Source organism: Oenanthe melanoleuca, chromosome 3 (assembly GCF_029582105.1).
Source record: "Oenanthe melanoleuca isolate GR-GAL-2019-014 chromosome 3, OMel1.0, whole genome shotgun sequence".
NCBI lineage: Eukaryota > Metazoa > Chordata > Aves > Passeriformes > Muscicapidae > Oenanthe > Oenanthe melanoleuca.
This window is the reverse complement of record NC_079336.1, coordinates 1597168-1611668: the sequence shown is the minus strand read 5'-3', so window position 1 is coordinate 1611668 and position 14501 is coordinate 1597168. Positions and strand designations below refer to the sequence as shown.

Genomic DNA, 14501 nt, shown 5'->3' with positions numbered 1-14501 from the left:
AGATAACCCAACCAAGTAGGAGCCAAGAGCTGCAGAGTTGGTGCCTTAGAGCACCGGAGAACCTCACACCCCACACCTGCACCAACCCTGCAGTTTGTGCCCTTTTGCTTTTGATACACTGGTGCTACAGAGAGCTGCTCAGTAATTAAGGGTGCAACTTGATTCCAGACAAAATTTTGCCCAGTGTAAAGTACCCACCACACAGGAATCTCAGATTTCTGTGGTGGCCACAGATCTGAGTTTTTCTGGACAAGTTTTAACCAGATATGACATGAGATTTATGAATCTCAACTCTTTCAAATCTTAACTACAAAGAGTTTGAGTTGCCCTAACTTTTGTTGCTACCTCAGAGAAAAAAAGAAGATAAAAACACACCCAGCGGAAATTCTAGTGGCCTGCAGGACCCAAGCTGATTTGACTGAAGTTGGATTTCTGAAGTTAGGAACTTTTGAACCTGGAATGTTGCCACAGATTGCCTGCCCTGACAAGGAAAGTGCAGCACATCCAATTACTCCTGAGCTTTCATTTAAAGAAATAAGTCTTCAGCCTTTTCCCCTCCAAAGACTGGCTTCTCAAGTAACTCGACCATCCTGGTGGCTCAACAAAATTATTTTTAACTCCTAAACCTCCCAAGGTGCCACAACAATAAATATCATTTACTGCAAAGCCCAGATATGGAAATGAAAAAAAACCACAGTATGCTCCCTTAATCACTGTTCTTCCCTAAGTCTGCTGGCTACAGATCCAAATGTCACACAAACAACAAGATCTCCTCCTTCAGAACTCTAGATCCAGAGAAGAAGGGATGGCAGATGGAGGGCAGGCAGAACTTGGCAAGCAGAATTTGGCATTTGCCATCCTTCTCAGGAATCTTCTCGTGAGTCAGGGGTTTATTACCATTCCTGAAGGAGAGCAGGGGGGTGAAGAGATCACTCAAACTCCAGGAGATGTGACAGAGCTGATGTACAGTCCCTACGAGCCAGAGCAAATCACAGCTGAGGGAAAGTCAAGGGAGAATTCCAAGGACCCTGTGAAAGCCAGGAGAGGGACAATGGCTGTCAGGCTGAGACACCTTCCAGGGACAGGGCTGCCCATTCCTCCCCACTAATTGTGAGCAATTCTCATGTCCATTTCTGCCCTGGCACAGAGGAGCTCCCAGCAGAGTCATGGAATGACTCGAGATCCATAGCTGGGGCTGAAGAACAACACTGAGAACTGGCTTGCTGGAGTGGAGTAAAGACAAAGCCAGGATGCACAAATCCACCAAAGTGACACTTGCAGGCTGGGAAATACAGAAATGAGAAGAAAATTCCATCTCTGCCCTTATCCAGCAAAGATACTGAGCCCTTTGCACTGTTTTGTGGGAGAAGGAAGCAGGAGGACAAGGCAAGGGGATGACTCCCATCCAAGAAAATGCCTGTGTGAGAAGACAGACGTTCTGCATCCCCAACAGGAATGTGCTGTCCTCAGATAATTGATTACTGGAAACATCCAGGCCATTTTCAATTTCCCAAGACAAGAACCCAGACTGCTGAAGCACAGGCAATGCAGCAGCCGACCTGCAAATGACTGGAATTGTAACAACCCCAATCTGGAAGTGGCTGAGACCTTCAGAGCTTGGACAGGGAGCATTTGGAAACAGACTTTGTGTTCTAGGTCTGGCTTCTGGGGGAGGCAGGGCTGCTGCATCCTCCTCTCCCAGCTTTGGGAGAATTGTCACACACACACTGACTCATCACACAAGCTCCCAGCAGCACAGTTTTCAAACAGAGCATCTCTTTAACCAGCTGGCCTTGAGGTGGTTTGCACTGGATGTGAAATGGGCATTTCTTACCTGTATTTCTAATGTCACCATTTCCTGCATCATTTAGCTGTCAATACCAAGTTTCATGTGCTCAAATTCTTTGTTTGAACTGGAGAATTTAATGAGCCAGAGTTACCTCCACTCAAAATTCCTACTTTACAGACTCTCCAACATTTAATACTAAAACATACTCTCAATTATTTAATCATCCATTTATCACAGACACAGAAACCCAGAACTTTTGTCCTTGTCGCCCTGTGAACTAAAAATCTCCCATCTGACAAAAGCAAGACTTTCCAGATGGCTTCAAGAATGTCAAGCAACACAGAATCACAGAATTACAGAATGGTTTGGATTGATAGGGGCTGTAAAATCACTTAGTTCCACCTAAGGAACTAAAGGTGGGTTTAAGGCAGGGACACCTTCCACTGTCCCAGGTTGCTCCAAGCCCCATCCAGCCTGGCCTTGGACACTTCCAGGGATCCAGGGGCAGCCACAGCTGCTCTGGGCCCCACCACCTCCTGCAGCAGTTGGTGACCATGGCCAGAGATTCCCTCTAAAATTTGGGTGTCATTCCTAATTTGTCTAAAGTGCCAGTGCTCAGCTCCTGGATGGATCTGGGTGCCCAGGCCAAATTAATCTCCTTTAGTGAATTACACATAATGATTTGGTGAATCCTAAGTGTCCTGCAGTGAATTCCAGCTGATGAAGTGCAGAGTTCTCAGGTGCAGGGGCAGGGGTTGACCTCCCATCACTCATGGCCACACAAGAGAAAGAGTTCTGGCCTCAATTTGTCCCTCTTTGATACAACTGAGCTTGTGCAGGAATTTCAATGCACAGGGATGCAAAAGCTGCTGGGCAAGGCCAACCTCTGCCCAAAGAATAAGATACTCAATGACTTCCAACTTGTATTCTGGAGTCCTGTTCATCACTGGACTCCAAAGCCTTGCACAAAGTAATGTAAGAGTAGCAAACCTACTGTCAAATTAACCCCATGATACTGTGTTTAACACAAGCACTGGGAAAATGTGGACAACTTGAAAAAAAAAAGCTAAAATCAATGATCTGCTTGTCTGTCTGTGCAAAGAATTCTTTCAGCCCTCCAACACTTTCCTGGGTAATTTTTCACCACTTAAGAGGTAAGAACACCAAAATTACAGTGTCTCCCTGCTGGTCTCACTGATGTCATACAGAGATGTCCAAAGTGCCTTGTTTGTATTTGCACACTCAGCATATATTGCACTGACACATCTCATTGGTTTTCTTGATCTGGAATTCCTGTTCCATCTTCACATGCTTTTCTACACAGCCATGAGATCTAGAATTAATGCTCCTGAGGGACTTAAATGTATTAAAAACAACTGCAGAAACTTGGAATTTTCCATTAAAACCCTAAAACAAATATTGCAAAACGTGGTATTATTGAACATGTTCCAGCATTGCCAACTATCCACAACTTTTTAATGAATAACTACAGCAAGCATTATTTCAAACTATTACACGAGCAGGGCTTCAGTTATTTTCCCTTTTTAAAATATTTTAATAAACTTACCCTGTTTAAAGATCAATTTACAAAGCAGTTAATTAAATCAGCCATTTTAGAATCACCCTAATTTCATTCACCTCATTAATGAGTGGATATTCTCCACCACTTCATCCCCCCCCACATTGCAGTAAGAGGCTCTTATCCTCCTGCACTCCTCTGGCTACCTGTAATTCAATTTACTTCCCCCTCTTTTTCCTTGTGAAATACAATCAACTGCAAAAGTAGCAAGGAATAAAATAAGATAGAGACAAGCAGAATGATTGGGGGGTATAGGAGAAAATCAAGTTGGGAAATACTTTTCCTGAAAACAGGGACTGTGGACTGACTCTGCTGTAGGCAAACTTTGCTGCCTGTGTAGCAAAGTATCCTCTACATCCCATGCTTTATCTGCTATCAATACTCTCACCTCTGACAATGGGCTGTCAAATTTCCTTGGGGAGACACCCAAAAAAAGGAGAGATAACTCAGGGAGAACAGCTGTGCATTTTTCTCCTTGAAATTTTGCATGCAAAATTGCTCTGCAATTTTCTAATTAAGCTCAAAACTAAAAGTGACCGATTTTTTAACAACTGAATCTTGCCCTTTAAAATAAAGTTTCTTTAGCTTTTGACAGAAAAAAAAGTAGCCTAAAGTATCAAATTTATTTACATTTCTTACTCTAAGTTGGCAATCATCCCCCAAAAAGATGGTCCAGTTGTACCATTCTAAAGCATTAAAACTTCCTGCTCATCTCTCATGGCTCATCCAAAAGCAACCTGGTGTACCTGAGTATCAGACTGAAGGGAGAACTCTGAAGGAAGTAAGTAAAAAGGAATTGATTTTCCCTCCCAAACCCACAGATATAAAATACCCAGCAGGTCCCAGCCAGCCCAGTGCAGCACCACTCCTCCCCTCCTAAGGGGACTTTGTGGAGTGGCTGCTCTCACCAGCACCGCCTTTCCTTCTCATTCCATCAAGATTTACTTAACTTCTTTTTTTTTTAAATGAATTTCACCCCTTGGGTGTGGGTTCCCTCCCCAGTTTGACTGTTCTGATCTCCAGTGGGGATACATGGCCAGAGTGCTCTCTTCTCTTATTTTCCTGCACTGTACAGGGAAAAGTAAGGAAAAACACATCAAGGGTTTCTCACCTACTCTCACAGCCCAAGCCCACGCTGATACAAGAATCATTTACCCAACACTTAACTTTCTAGGTGATGGAGCACAGCAGAATAATCCCATAAAAAGAGCTAGGAGCTGAGTCCATGTCCAATTGAACTCGCAGAAGTTCAAAGCAATTCAATTACCCGTTTGGGAATAAGGCCAGACAGCAGCCTTAACACCTCTAACACTTGAGAAAATGGCTCTGGACTCTTTAATCATCACAAGAAATCATTTTTTCCACTCTTCTACTTACTGTAGATGAGTAGGAAGCACTCTAGCATCACTGAGGAGATGCTCTTCTGCAGAGGTCCTTCTCCAATTCCCATTAAAATTCACTGCTTTATCTAATAAGCAAAGCTCAAGACTTACAAAACCAGTTGTGCTTTTTGCTGTAAGACCTATATTTGATATAATCTGCATAATATGGATGTGGGCAAGAGCCAAAGTGTTCAGAACAGGATCCTAAGTCTGGTAATTGGTTTAAGAATGATTCTGATCAAGTCCCATCAACTGAGGAGAGCAGGATGGGGAGAGATGCCAACATCTACCCTTCTCTGACACACAGCACAGGGCAGGACTGTCCTGCTCACAGGGACATCCAGGGTTTGTCACTCATTTATTACACACCAGCACTCTTCACAGCATCACAGGCCCCTCCTTGGTGTCACTCAATGCCATCTCACCATTTAAATGGAAGAGCAAAATCATGATGCAAATTGTGGTTTTCTAGCTGAAACTGGTTCTTACAAAGCACACAGCTAAAAAATCACGTTCTGCAACTTGTTAATTAAACCAGAGATTTAACCACCATCACAGTTAAAAGCTGAACTCCTTAACCTGCCATATTTTTCCTGTGTGTGTGAGCATCCACTACTGGTGAGAACTGGAGCCTTAATAGCTCTAGACATAAATTTCCTCCTGGTATTAACAATGGGCATTAAGGATGGCAAATTTTTTGGGGGGTTGGGGTTTTTTTTCAGGTTTGTATTTTTTTGAGACTCATCACTGGAATTAAGAAAATAAGTTAAATTCATGGCCTCTCTGACCAAAATGAGACTTATATTCAAGATCAAGAAGAATACAAAGATTACTAAAATAACAGTAGTATTAAGTCCTTTGACTAAAAAGGATCCTTTGCAAATGAATCTTTTGTGTCAAAATAAATAGAGGGAGGAAAATGTTGGCAATTCCAACTGGAGGAACTACATTCTGATCAAACTTAGGTGGCTGTTCTGCCATGTTCTGAGATTTTCTTTTACTCTCAGTACATGTGCAGCAAAGACAAATCCCCAGTTTCTCCCTAGAGGTCGGTACAACACTGTGGGTTTGGCATATTTATCATATTTATGAGATCTGAGCAGGGATGGCACTGAGAGATGAGGTTGATCAGGGCCCCATCCAACCCTTCACCCCACCCCAAAGGATGCAGCTGGCTCCTACAAGATGCTCAAAAGAGGGGATTTCATTGAGCTACAGCTGTTCCAAAACCAGCCCTGATATGTATCACCAAAAAAGTCCCAGAATCCCAGAATATTCTGAATTGGAAGGGACACACAAGGATCATCAAAGCCCAGAGACAAAGACTGTGACCCTTCCAGGGCAGCTCTAAGGCTCTGCTGGAAGAGAACTGGGGCATTTAGGGCATACCAGTATCCAGTCTTCTGAAATTCAAGCTTTGGCCTTTTCTGTTCTTGCTGAACAAATCAATCTCCTTCCATTCAGAGGGTGGTGAGGTCGTGGCACTGGTTTCTCACAGAAGCTGTGGCTGCCCCATCCCTGGAAGGGTCCAAGGCCAGGCTTGGAGCAACCTGGGACAGCATCTCTGCCACTGGAATGAGATGATCTTTAAGGTTCCTTTCAAGCCAAACCATTGTGTGATCGATGATTCACAGCAATATAAATATTTCAGAACCACCTAAAACTTTGCACCATATTAAGCAAAGCTGCCTTCAAAACCAAGAGCTGATGCTGTGAATTCTGGGGCATAACAGGGGATTAAGGATCTGACTCATCACTTATGCTCATCACTTGCAACTCCAGGATTTTCAGAGGAGTTGTACCAGTTTTAAGAGAGAAAGAGAGAAAAAACCTCAGGCCTGAAGTGCTCATCATGTCAACGAACACAGAGCCATCCTCATCCATAAGTTTGCATAATTATCTCCTGCAATTGCAAAAAAAAAAAAAGGCCCCTACTCCCATTCATCCTGATTCACAAACAAAACGTAATTCCTGTAATGACTGCTCTCATGGCAGGGGAAGGAGGCTCTGAGCTGAGGCATGGAGCCCCAGCATCAGCAGCTCTGTTTAGGGATGCAAAACAGAATGCAGAGCTCTGCCACACTCCTGCCATCAAAATGGGGACAATTAATAAGAGCAGCCTGAAAGTTCTGAAAATAAATCTGGTGTAATCAAACACTCACTGCTGCACAAATGAGAGGAGGAGAGCAGAGAGCAGAATATCAACACATCCTTTCTTCAGCAGGCTTCGAGTTCCTCAGCTGGTTAAAGAGCCCCAGACCCCAGCTCACTGCTTTACACTTACTCTCTGAAATTCTCTGCTGATAAAATCATTTTAATGGATGCTGGCAGTGAGCAAACCCAGTGGTTTGGCCACTTGGGTGAGTAACTTATTCTGCTTTACATCTCTGGGAAGGAGAGAGAGAACTCGAGATTGATCTTACAAGGCAAAAATATAATATAAATGGCAATTATTGTCATAATCCAAGTCTTACAAAAGGGACTGACCTCTGACTAAGCACAGGGCTGGCAGCCAGACACTTCTGAATTCTACTCAAGGCACACACACTGATTCACAGTGACATCTTATCTGTCTAACCCTAACCTTCCCTACTTCCAAAATCTGGGTTTCCTGCTATTGTTGCAATTCTACAGCAACAAGGCAGGAATTCAAACTCTGAGCCTGGATTCAAGGGCAGAACGAGGGATCAGCAGGACTAACAAACAGAGAAAAACTGAGTGCTGAACCAGGGCCCAAAAACTCAAATCTGTGCCAAGAGCAAGGAGGAGCTCCTGGATTTGGGAGCCAAAGACTAAACTTTGGATATATAAGCTCTGCAACAGCTCTCAAAGCAGGACTTGTGTACTTTAGTTACAGTAAATCTCATGAACACACTGAAATAGTGTAAACCATGTGAAAAAACAGTAATTTAAAAATAAATCAGTAAAACTGAGACTTGGGCCTGCCCTAAATACCAGAATGACCCATCCCTGGAAGTGTCCAAGGCCAGGCTGGACAGGGCTTGGAGCAACCTGGGATGGTGGAAACTGTCCCTGCCCATGGCAGGGGGTGGGATGGGATGAGCTTTGAAGTCCTTTCCAACCCAAACCATTCTGGGATTCCAACACAAACCATTCTGGGATTCTATGATAATTCAGAATTTTCAGCTGTCAAGATTGCAGTGCTGTCTTCTGCATCCTCCATTTAATTCCAAAATTTGAGCAATCCTTTATTAAAATGCAGAATATCAGAACTCTTGTCCATTAATTCTGCCACCTGGGGTACTTAAATACTCCAATGACAAGATCCCTGTGAGGCAGGGAAGCAACACTACACAAATTTTTGTGACCAAGAGCTCTCAGAGAGGGGCTGGACTTTGGGTAAATCCAAACAACTTGTTCAAAGTCACACAGGAATTTTACAAGAAGACAGAACAAGAGCCTGGTCAAACTTTGAGCATTTTCTCACCACACATAAGGGTCCATCTATAGCATCACACATGACAAGATGTGGGACAACTTTCAAGCAAAGCCATCACCAGGATTTCCACCACCTCTTCCACACATGCAGAAAAGGAGACATTCTGAAGTTTTTCAGGCACCTTCATTCTCCTTCAGGTTCTATCATCAGCACTATCAACTAAAACACTTCCTTAAAAGAAATTACTTCAGAAAACTAAAATCCAAACCCAGCAAACAGCTGACCCTCACCTACCACTGTTTTGTGCTTAACTACAAAGCCAATTATTTTCCACTAGAAAAATAGTTTGCAAGTGCAGAATTATTGGCACAGCCTTAGTGAAGACAGAGATTACACTTGGAGAACTCAGGAATAGATAACAGTGTCTCCTTGAAGAAAATAAATCATAATAGCAAAAACCATGGGCTTCTGGCCACTGCTGCTTCCACACTGGAGTTTTATTTTAGTTAAAAGCATTTCAGAAAGAAATGAATACCCTAATTAATGCTCTTAAAGCAACAAACATTTCTTTGTGTAACCCAGACCCAAAGCAGAGAAGTTTCCTGCATGACAGACAGGACCCAGTCTACATTCCACAGTGCCAAGGCCACCACTAACCCATGTCCCCAAGTGTCACATCCACACAGCTTCTAAATCCCCCCAGGGATGGGAATCCACCACTTCCCTGGGCAGCTGTGCCAAACCCTTTTGAGGAAAAAAACTTTACCATTCAACAAGATTTTTTCCTTTATTTTTGCTGTGAAATCATGAACTAATTCATTTGGTTTATCTCAAAGTAAAACCAAGACTCAGGCAGGACATTGTTCCAGTTAAAGCTAAAGAAGCCAAATGAATGCTCCCAGAGTCACCCACTATTTACACAATACCTTGTCACCAAAGACAAAAGGAGAAAATCAGCTGAGTTTTCTGTTACCTGAGTTTCATTAATCTGTTTTGTGTCACATTTCAAGGACACTGGACAGGTACAGCTCAGCCTGTGGTGATTTTCTAACCCACTGGAAGTCCAGTGCTCTTCAATCTGGAGTTCACACTCTTGTTCTTTTCCTCCTGCTGTTTTTCTTAAATGATGACAAAGCTCCAATCCAGTCCTTCTCCATCTGCATTATTCACCCTGATTTTCTTTTACTCACTCCCCAGACAGCCCTGCCATTGCTGGCAGTTAAATTCATGAGCACTGGCCTGGTAATTCAGGTAAATTTGAAGTGATGACAGTGAAACTGTCTGCTTCTATCAGAAATCATACTTTGAGGGATGTAAAACATACTGATGGTCACAGCTCACTATTAACACCTATTAATTAATCAATATGGGCTACAAAGCTCAAGTAATTACTCCCATATTTATGGGGAGCCCATAGAGATAAAGCTGTGTTGGTTACAGGACTTTTAGATAAATTCTTAATTCCTGTGAGGACAAGATCAAGAATTCTGTGTTCACATCATGCCCCAAACTCCTCTCCAGCATTGACTCTCATCCTACTAAGGGTAAAATAAAAATGAGGCAGGGAAATGGTAACTGCACCCAGGTGTCTCCTACTCTTAGGAGTAACCCAACTACTCTCTCACCATGGCAGTTTTACAACTCTTCAATCTTAATCTTAATCACTATTTAAATTCAAACTTTAAAAAAAAATTTAAGGCTCCATTTTCTTCTTTCCCCTGCACAACCCCATTTACCCTTTTTTAAAGATATCTGTGGTTTAATGTGGAAACTTTCTATCTAAATGGGTCATCTTGGCCCATTTCCTCTAATTTAATGGTCTCTAATCCCCCCCAAATAGGTTCCTCCCAGTTTTTCCTCTACTTCTACAGCACCTTCCATGGCCATATTAACTGCACATACACTGGAATAAATCCAGGAAGCTCCTACTGCTCCAGAAAACTGCACAGAACATGACTGAAATCAAGGTAAAACACAGGAAATTCAAACTATGCAATTCCCAGCCTGGAAATTTCTGGCAAAAGCCTGACACAAAGCTGTGAGATGTCCTTGTGCTCAGTCAAAGCACAGAGGAGCTCTGAGGTCACCCAGCAAACTCAGAATACTGGGATAACAAAGATGCCCAGGGTGATGTGGCCTTACCTCCAGACTTCTCTCCTGCTGTGAACCAGATCTTTACAATTTCAAATGGTGATTTTAATAATGAAATTCAACACACTTTCAGCTAAAAGGAAAAAGGAGAGGTGGCTCAAGGGACTGGCAGCAAAACCACCACTTTGAACAGAACACTAAGCCACTAGCAATAGGAAATCACTAATTAATGCTTTTTGAAATCCATTGGAGTTTGGTTTCCAGCACTAAATCCCTGTCAGTCATTATTTTTTGTTGTGACTCCTCCTACAGAAGGCTGTGATTGCACTGTCACTGTCCAAGGATAGATCCTTGAAATAATCCATCTGGGAAAAGGTGATGCACTCACAGCAGCACAGCTCCCTGCTACCTATCCTGCAGAAAAGGTCTCTCTTTCCAGCTCAGTCTGACAGAAGGAACAATGTGAAGTCAAGAGGTCCAAGTATCTCAGGAATCTGACTGCAGGACAAGCCTTGTTGTGCCTGTAACAGGGATATTGCAAACAGCAACACAGGACTGGCCAGTGGGAGATGAGTGACAGCACAGTGCAGGTCAAGCTCTTCCTTTCAGCCTGAATTCAAAATCTGAATTCATCTCCTTATTTATTGAAGGAACAGCATGGAAACCAATTAAGCTGAAGATATATGACAGAAGTAATTAAAAGGAACAAACTGATTTCAAATTGCACAATGAGATTTGGACAAGCTCAGCTGGCAGTGGGGTTCAAGACACCGGAGCTGCTTGGACCAACCCATCCAGCAGCAGGGTTAGGTGAGGTGCCCCAGGTCCTCTGTTTCTGCCAGAGACCACTAAATTAAAGATGGCTCATCCCTTTCAGCAAATCTAGAGTGCTGTACAACTCTTTATCCCTCTCATTTGTTCAGCTGCTGTCTGGAGATCTCTAACACTGATTTTTCTCTGATCAAGACTGATTTTCTAACAACAGCATCATTTTCCTTCTGTTTCAGTGACAGAAATGTAGAAGCACAAACAATACATGAGCCAGACCAAGTGAGGAATTCACTGTTACTACTCCCTGATTTAAATATCCAGTTATTTTCCTATTCCTGGCTTAAATGTCTTCCTGGTTTAAATCTTCCTCTAAACCAGTGAAATTCTCCAACTCAGCCACCTGCTCATAATCATTGTAACCATTTCTCTGCTCTTTTTAGACAATTTAATGGAAGAACACCACAAAATTCCTCTTAATTGTTGTGAGTTTCTTCAGCTTGTACTTACACTACTGGAAAAGTTCTGAGCATACTTTACATGAGGATGGGACGCTACAAAGCCTCTTGAGGGTCTTCAGTGTTATTCACCATTCTGTAAGACACAAGGAAAAGATCCAAGAACATCAGAGATGTCTGGGAAAGGCAAAGAGATCCAATCACATCACTCTGGATAATCTGTCACTAATCCAGACACACAGACTTCAGTGCACACAGCAGATTCTTACTGAGAAAGTTGATGTCTGGCGTTGTAATCAGTCCAGAGACAAAAATTTAAATTACAATTGATTTCTTTCAGCCACAAGTAAATTAATCTATGCAATCATTTAGCCTTATGACAGTTACCTACCCTTTTAACTCACAAAAGCTATTAAAAGGATTATTTGGCCAACATCCTCAAAGAGCTCAGGAGACAGGTACTGTGCTCTGAGGAGGAATGACCTAATAGAATTTTCCTCAGCTATCACTGCTGATGTCTTTCTCCACAAACTAACACTGAAAGTGCTCCAAAAGTCAAACTATTAACCAAGAGGACAGAGAAAAGCAGGATCTTATATCCAGGCAGAGCTGGGATGGAAAAAGAGTGGATACAATAGCACAGGGATGATTTCCTCAGCAACATCAGCAATCCTGGATTGCTAATCCATGGAGAGCAGTCATGGATGGTCACATCTTGGCTCTTCCCAGTGGTTACAAGTGCTCCAGGTATTAGAGAATGACTCTTCCTCCCTCAACACCTGCTGAAGATGCTGGGAAGGACTGCACCTATCCCAGACAGAGCCCACTGAGCACATGGGGATGCAGAGGCACAGAGCTGGTTAGGCTGGGAAGGATCACAGAGCCCCAGAATGATTTGGGGTGGAAGAAACCTTAAATTTCATCCTGTCCCACCCCCTTTCACTATCTCAGGGTGCTCCAAACCCATCCAACCTGGGCTTGGACACTTCCAGGGATCCAGGGGCAGCCACAGCTTCTCTGGGCACCCTGTGCCAGTGTCTCACAGAGTCTCAGAACTCTGCCAGGGAACAATTCCTTCCCAATATCCCACCCATCCTATCCTCTGGCAGTGGGAGCCATTCCCTGTGTCCTGTCCCTCCATCCCTTGTCCCCAGTCCCTCTCCAGCTCTCCTGGAGCCCCTTCAGGCTCTGCAAGAGGCTCTGAGCTCTCCCTGGAGCCTTTTCCAGGCTGAACCTTCCCAGCTCTCCCAGCCTGGCTCCAGTCCCTGGAGCAGCTCCATGGCCTCCTCTGGTTTCACTCCAACACCTCCACAGCTTCCCTGTGCTGAGGACCCCAGGGCTGGACACAGAATTCCATGTGAGGTCTCACAAAGGAGGAAAATCACCTCCATCAAGACCACTGAGTCAAATTGTTACCCCAGCCTTGCCAAGGCCACCACTGGCCATGTCCCCAAGTGCCACACACACACTGCTCTTAAACCCCTCCAAGGGATGATGACATCATATCTCCATGTGGGTTTTTCCTTTTTTCCTCCATGAAAAACCTCATGAGCTTCCAAAGGCTGGGCTGAATGAGCTTTCCCAGAAGTGGCAGCAATCAGCTTTGGCCACTTTAAGCCTGTCCATAGGAGCTTTTTCCCACCCAGCTGTGGCAGGGAAAGCTCTGGGTGTTTCCAGGGAGGGGAGGTGCTGAGAGTTGGCTGCTGCTCTTCCAGAACATCTCACTTGGCCCACACTGAGGTCCTGAGCTGCCTCTTTCTCTCCAGGAAAAGAGGTCACCAAGACAAATGGTCCCAGCAGAGCCTCACAGGGCACGTTCTGTGAGCTGGGAATTTGTGACACCAAAGCAGTGATGGATGGAAGAGCCAAACACCCTGACAGCCACCCCAAACCTTTTAGAGAGACTCCTGCACCAAACCCCTCCTCTGTCAAATCTTTAACTGCATTTTAAACATATTCCCTGAGGCAGTCACAAAAAATATGAGATCATGCTGCTGACTTCTTGCCAAATTTTAATACAGTGAGTTGTTTTGTTTTCCAAAGGGGAACAAATTAGACTTAAATATATACAAACTTTCTGAAGGTCAGAGGGGCTAATGATAAAGAACTGGATTCCTCAGAGAAAGATCTGCTTCCAGGGTGAGGAGTGTGGATGTAGAAAAGAAGACAACCCAGAAAGGCAAGAAAAAAAATCACCTTCCATCATCATGAAATGCAGGATTAAAAGTAGAACACAAGGAGATGAGATAAGAGAAGCAAAGAAAAGGCTGCTGTAACTCAGGTTTGGAGATGACAAAAGCAGGAGGATGATATTAGTGATAGCAATGAAAGAGGAAAAAACTGGGATGGAGCTCAGATGTTTTAAGAGAAGAGCCATTAGGATCTAGACCAAATTTGGGATGTGATTAGAGGAGAAATATGAGCTTTTCCAAGAGACTCCAGATCTGTGAGTGCAGACAGAGGACGACAGGATTACAGCAGAAATAAACAGCAGCAAATCCATCAGAAAACAGGGATAATTCTCTGGTTTTGCTAAGTTAGAGTGTCAGGCAGGTTTATTGCACTCAGAATGAAACCACAATCTAAGTCAGGAAGGACAGGGAATGCTCAGGTCTGCCGTGGAGCAGGATGGTGAAAGGAAACCCAGCTCCAGAGAAAGGAGAGGAAGCTGAGGCTGCCCCTGCTGCCAGCCCTGCTATTGAAAAGGCACAAACAGGCTTTGACTCCACGTTGGTCTAAAGTTCAGTGGCACAGAAATACCTTCCCCACCCCCAGCCACATGTCAGAAAGTTGCTTCAATGCTTTTGTCACTTAAGGGCACATCAGGCAGGGAACAAGCAAACCCTTCACCTAAATCTGAGTCAAAACAATTCAATCCTGACCAACATAAATTGCACCCCAAAAATCCTGACTGAATCATGACTCAATATCTCTGCTTTTAGCACAAAGCAAAGCACCAAGGCAGTCTGAGCACAGCAGCCAAGGCAGGTGCCACCACTCTTTGTGGTGATATGGCAGTAAGAACTCACAAACC

General features: G+C 43.8%; 1 protein-coding gene across 16 annotated transcripts in view; it reads right to left on the bottom strand.

The window, feature by feature from the left end:
* Positions 1 to 14501, bottom strand: part of HMBOX1 (homeobox containing 1) — a 115851-nt gene that overhangs the window by 58700 nt on the left and 42650 nt on the right. For 14 of the 16 annotated variants that reach the window (XM_056486716.1, XM_056486724.1, XM_056486711.1 and 11 more), the window contains one exon: positions 11520 to 11603. The exons of 1 other annotated variant lie outside the window; for it this stretch is intronic. In XM_056486716.1, the coding sequence (XP_056342691.1) occupies positions 11520 to 11542 (23 nt within the window). In that variant the 5' untranslated portion in view covers positions 11543 to 11603. Of the gene's footprint in view, positions 1 to 897; positions 1029 to 11519; positions 11604 to 14501 lie in introns of all 16 variants that reach the window. One more of the 16 variants, XM_056486722.1, reaches the window with a different exon arrangement.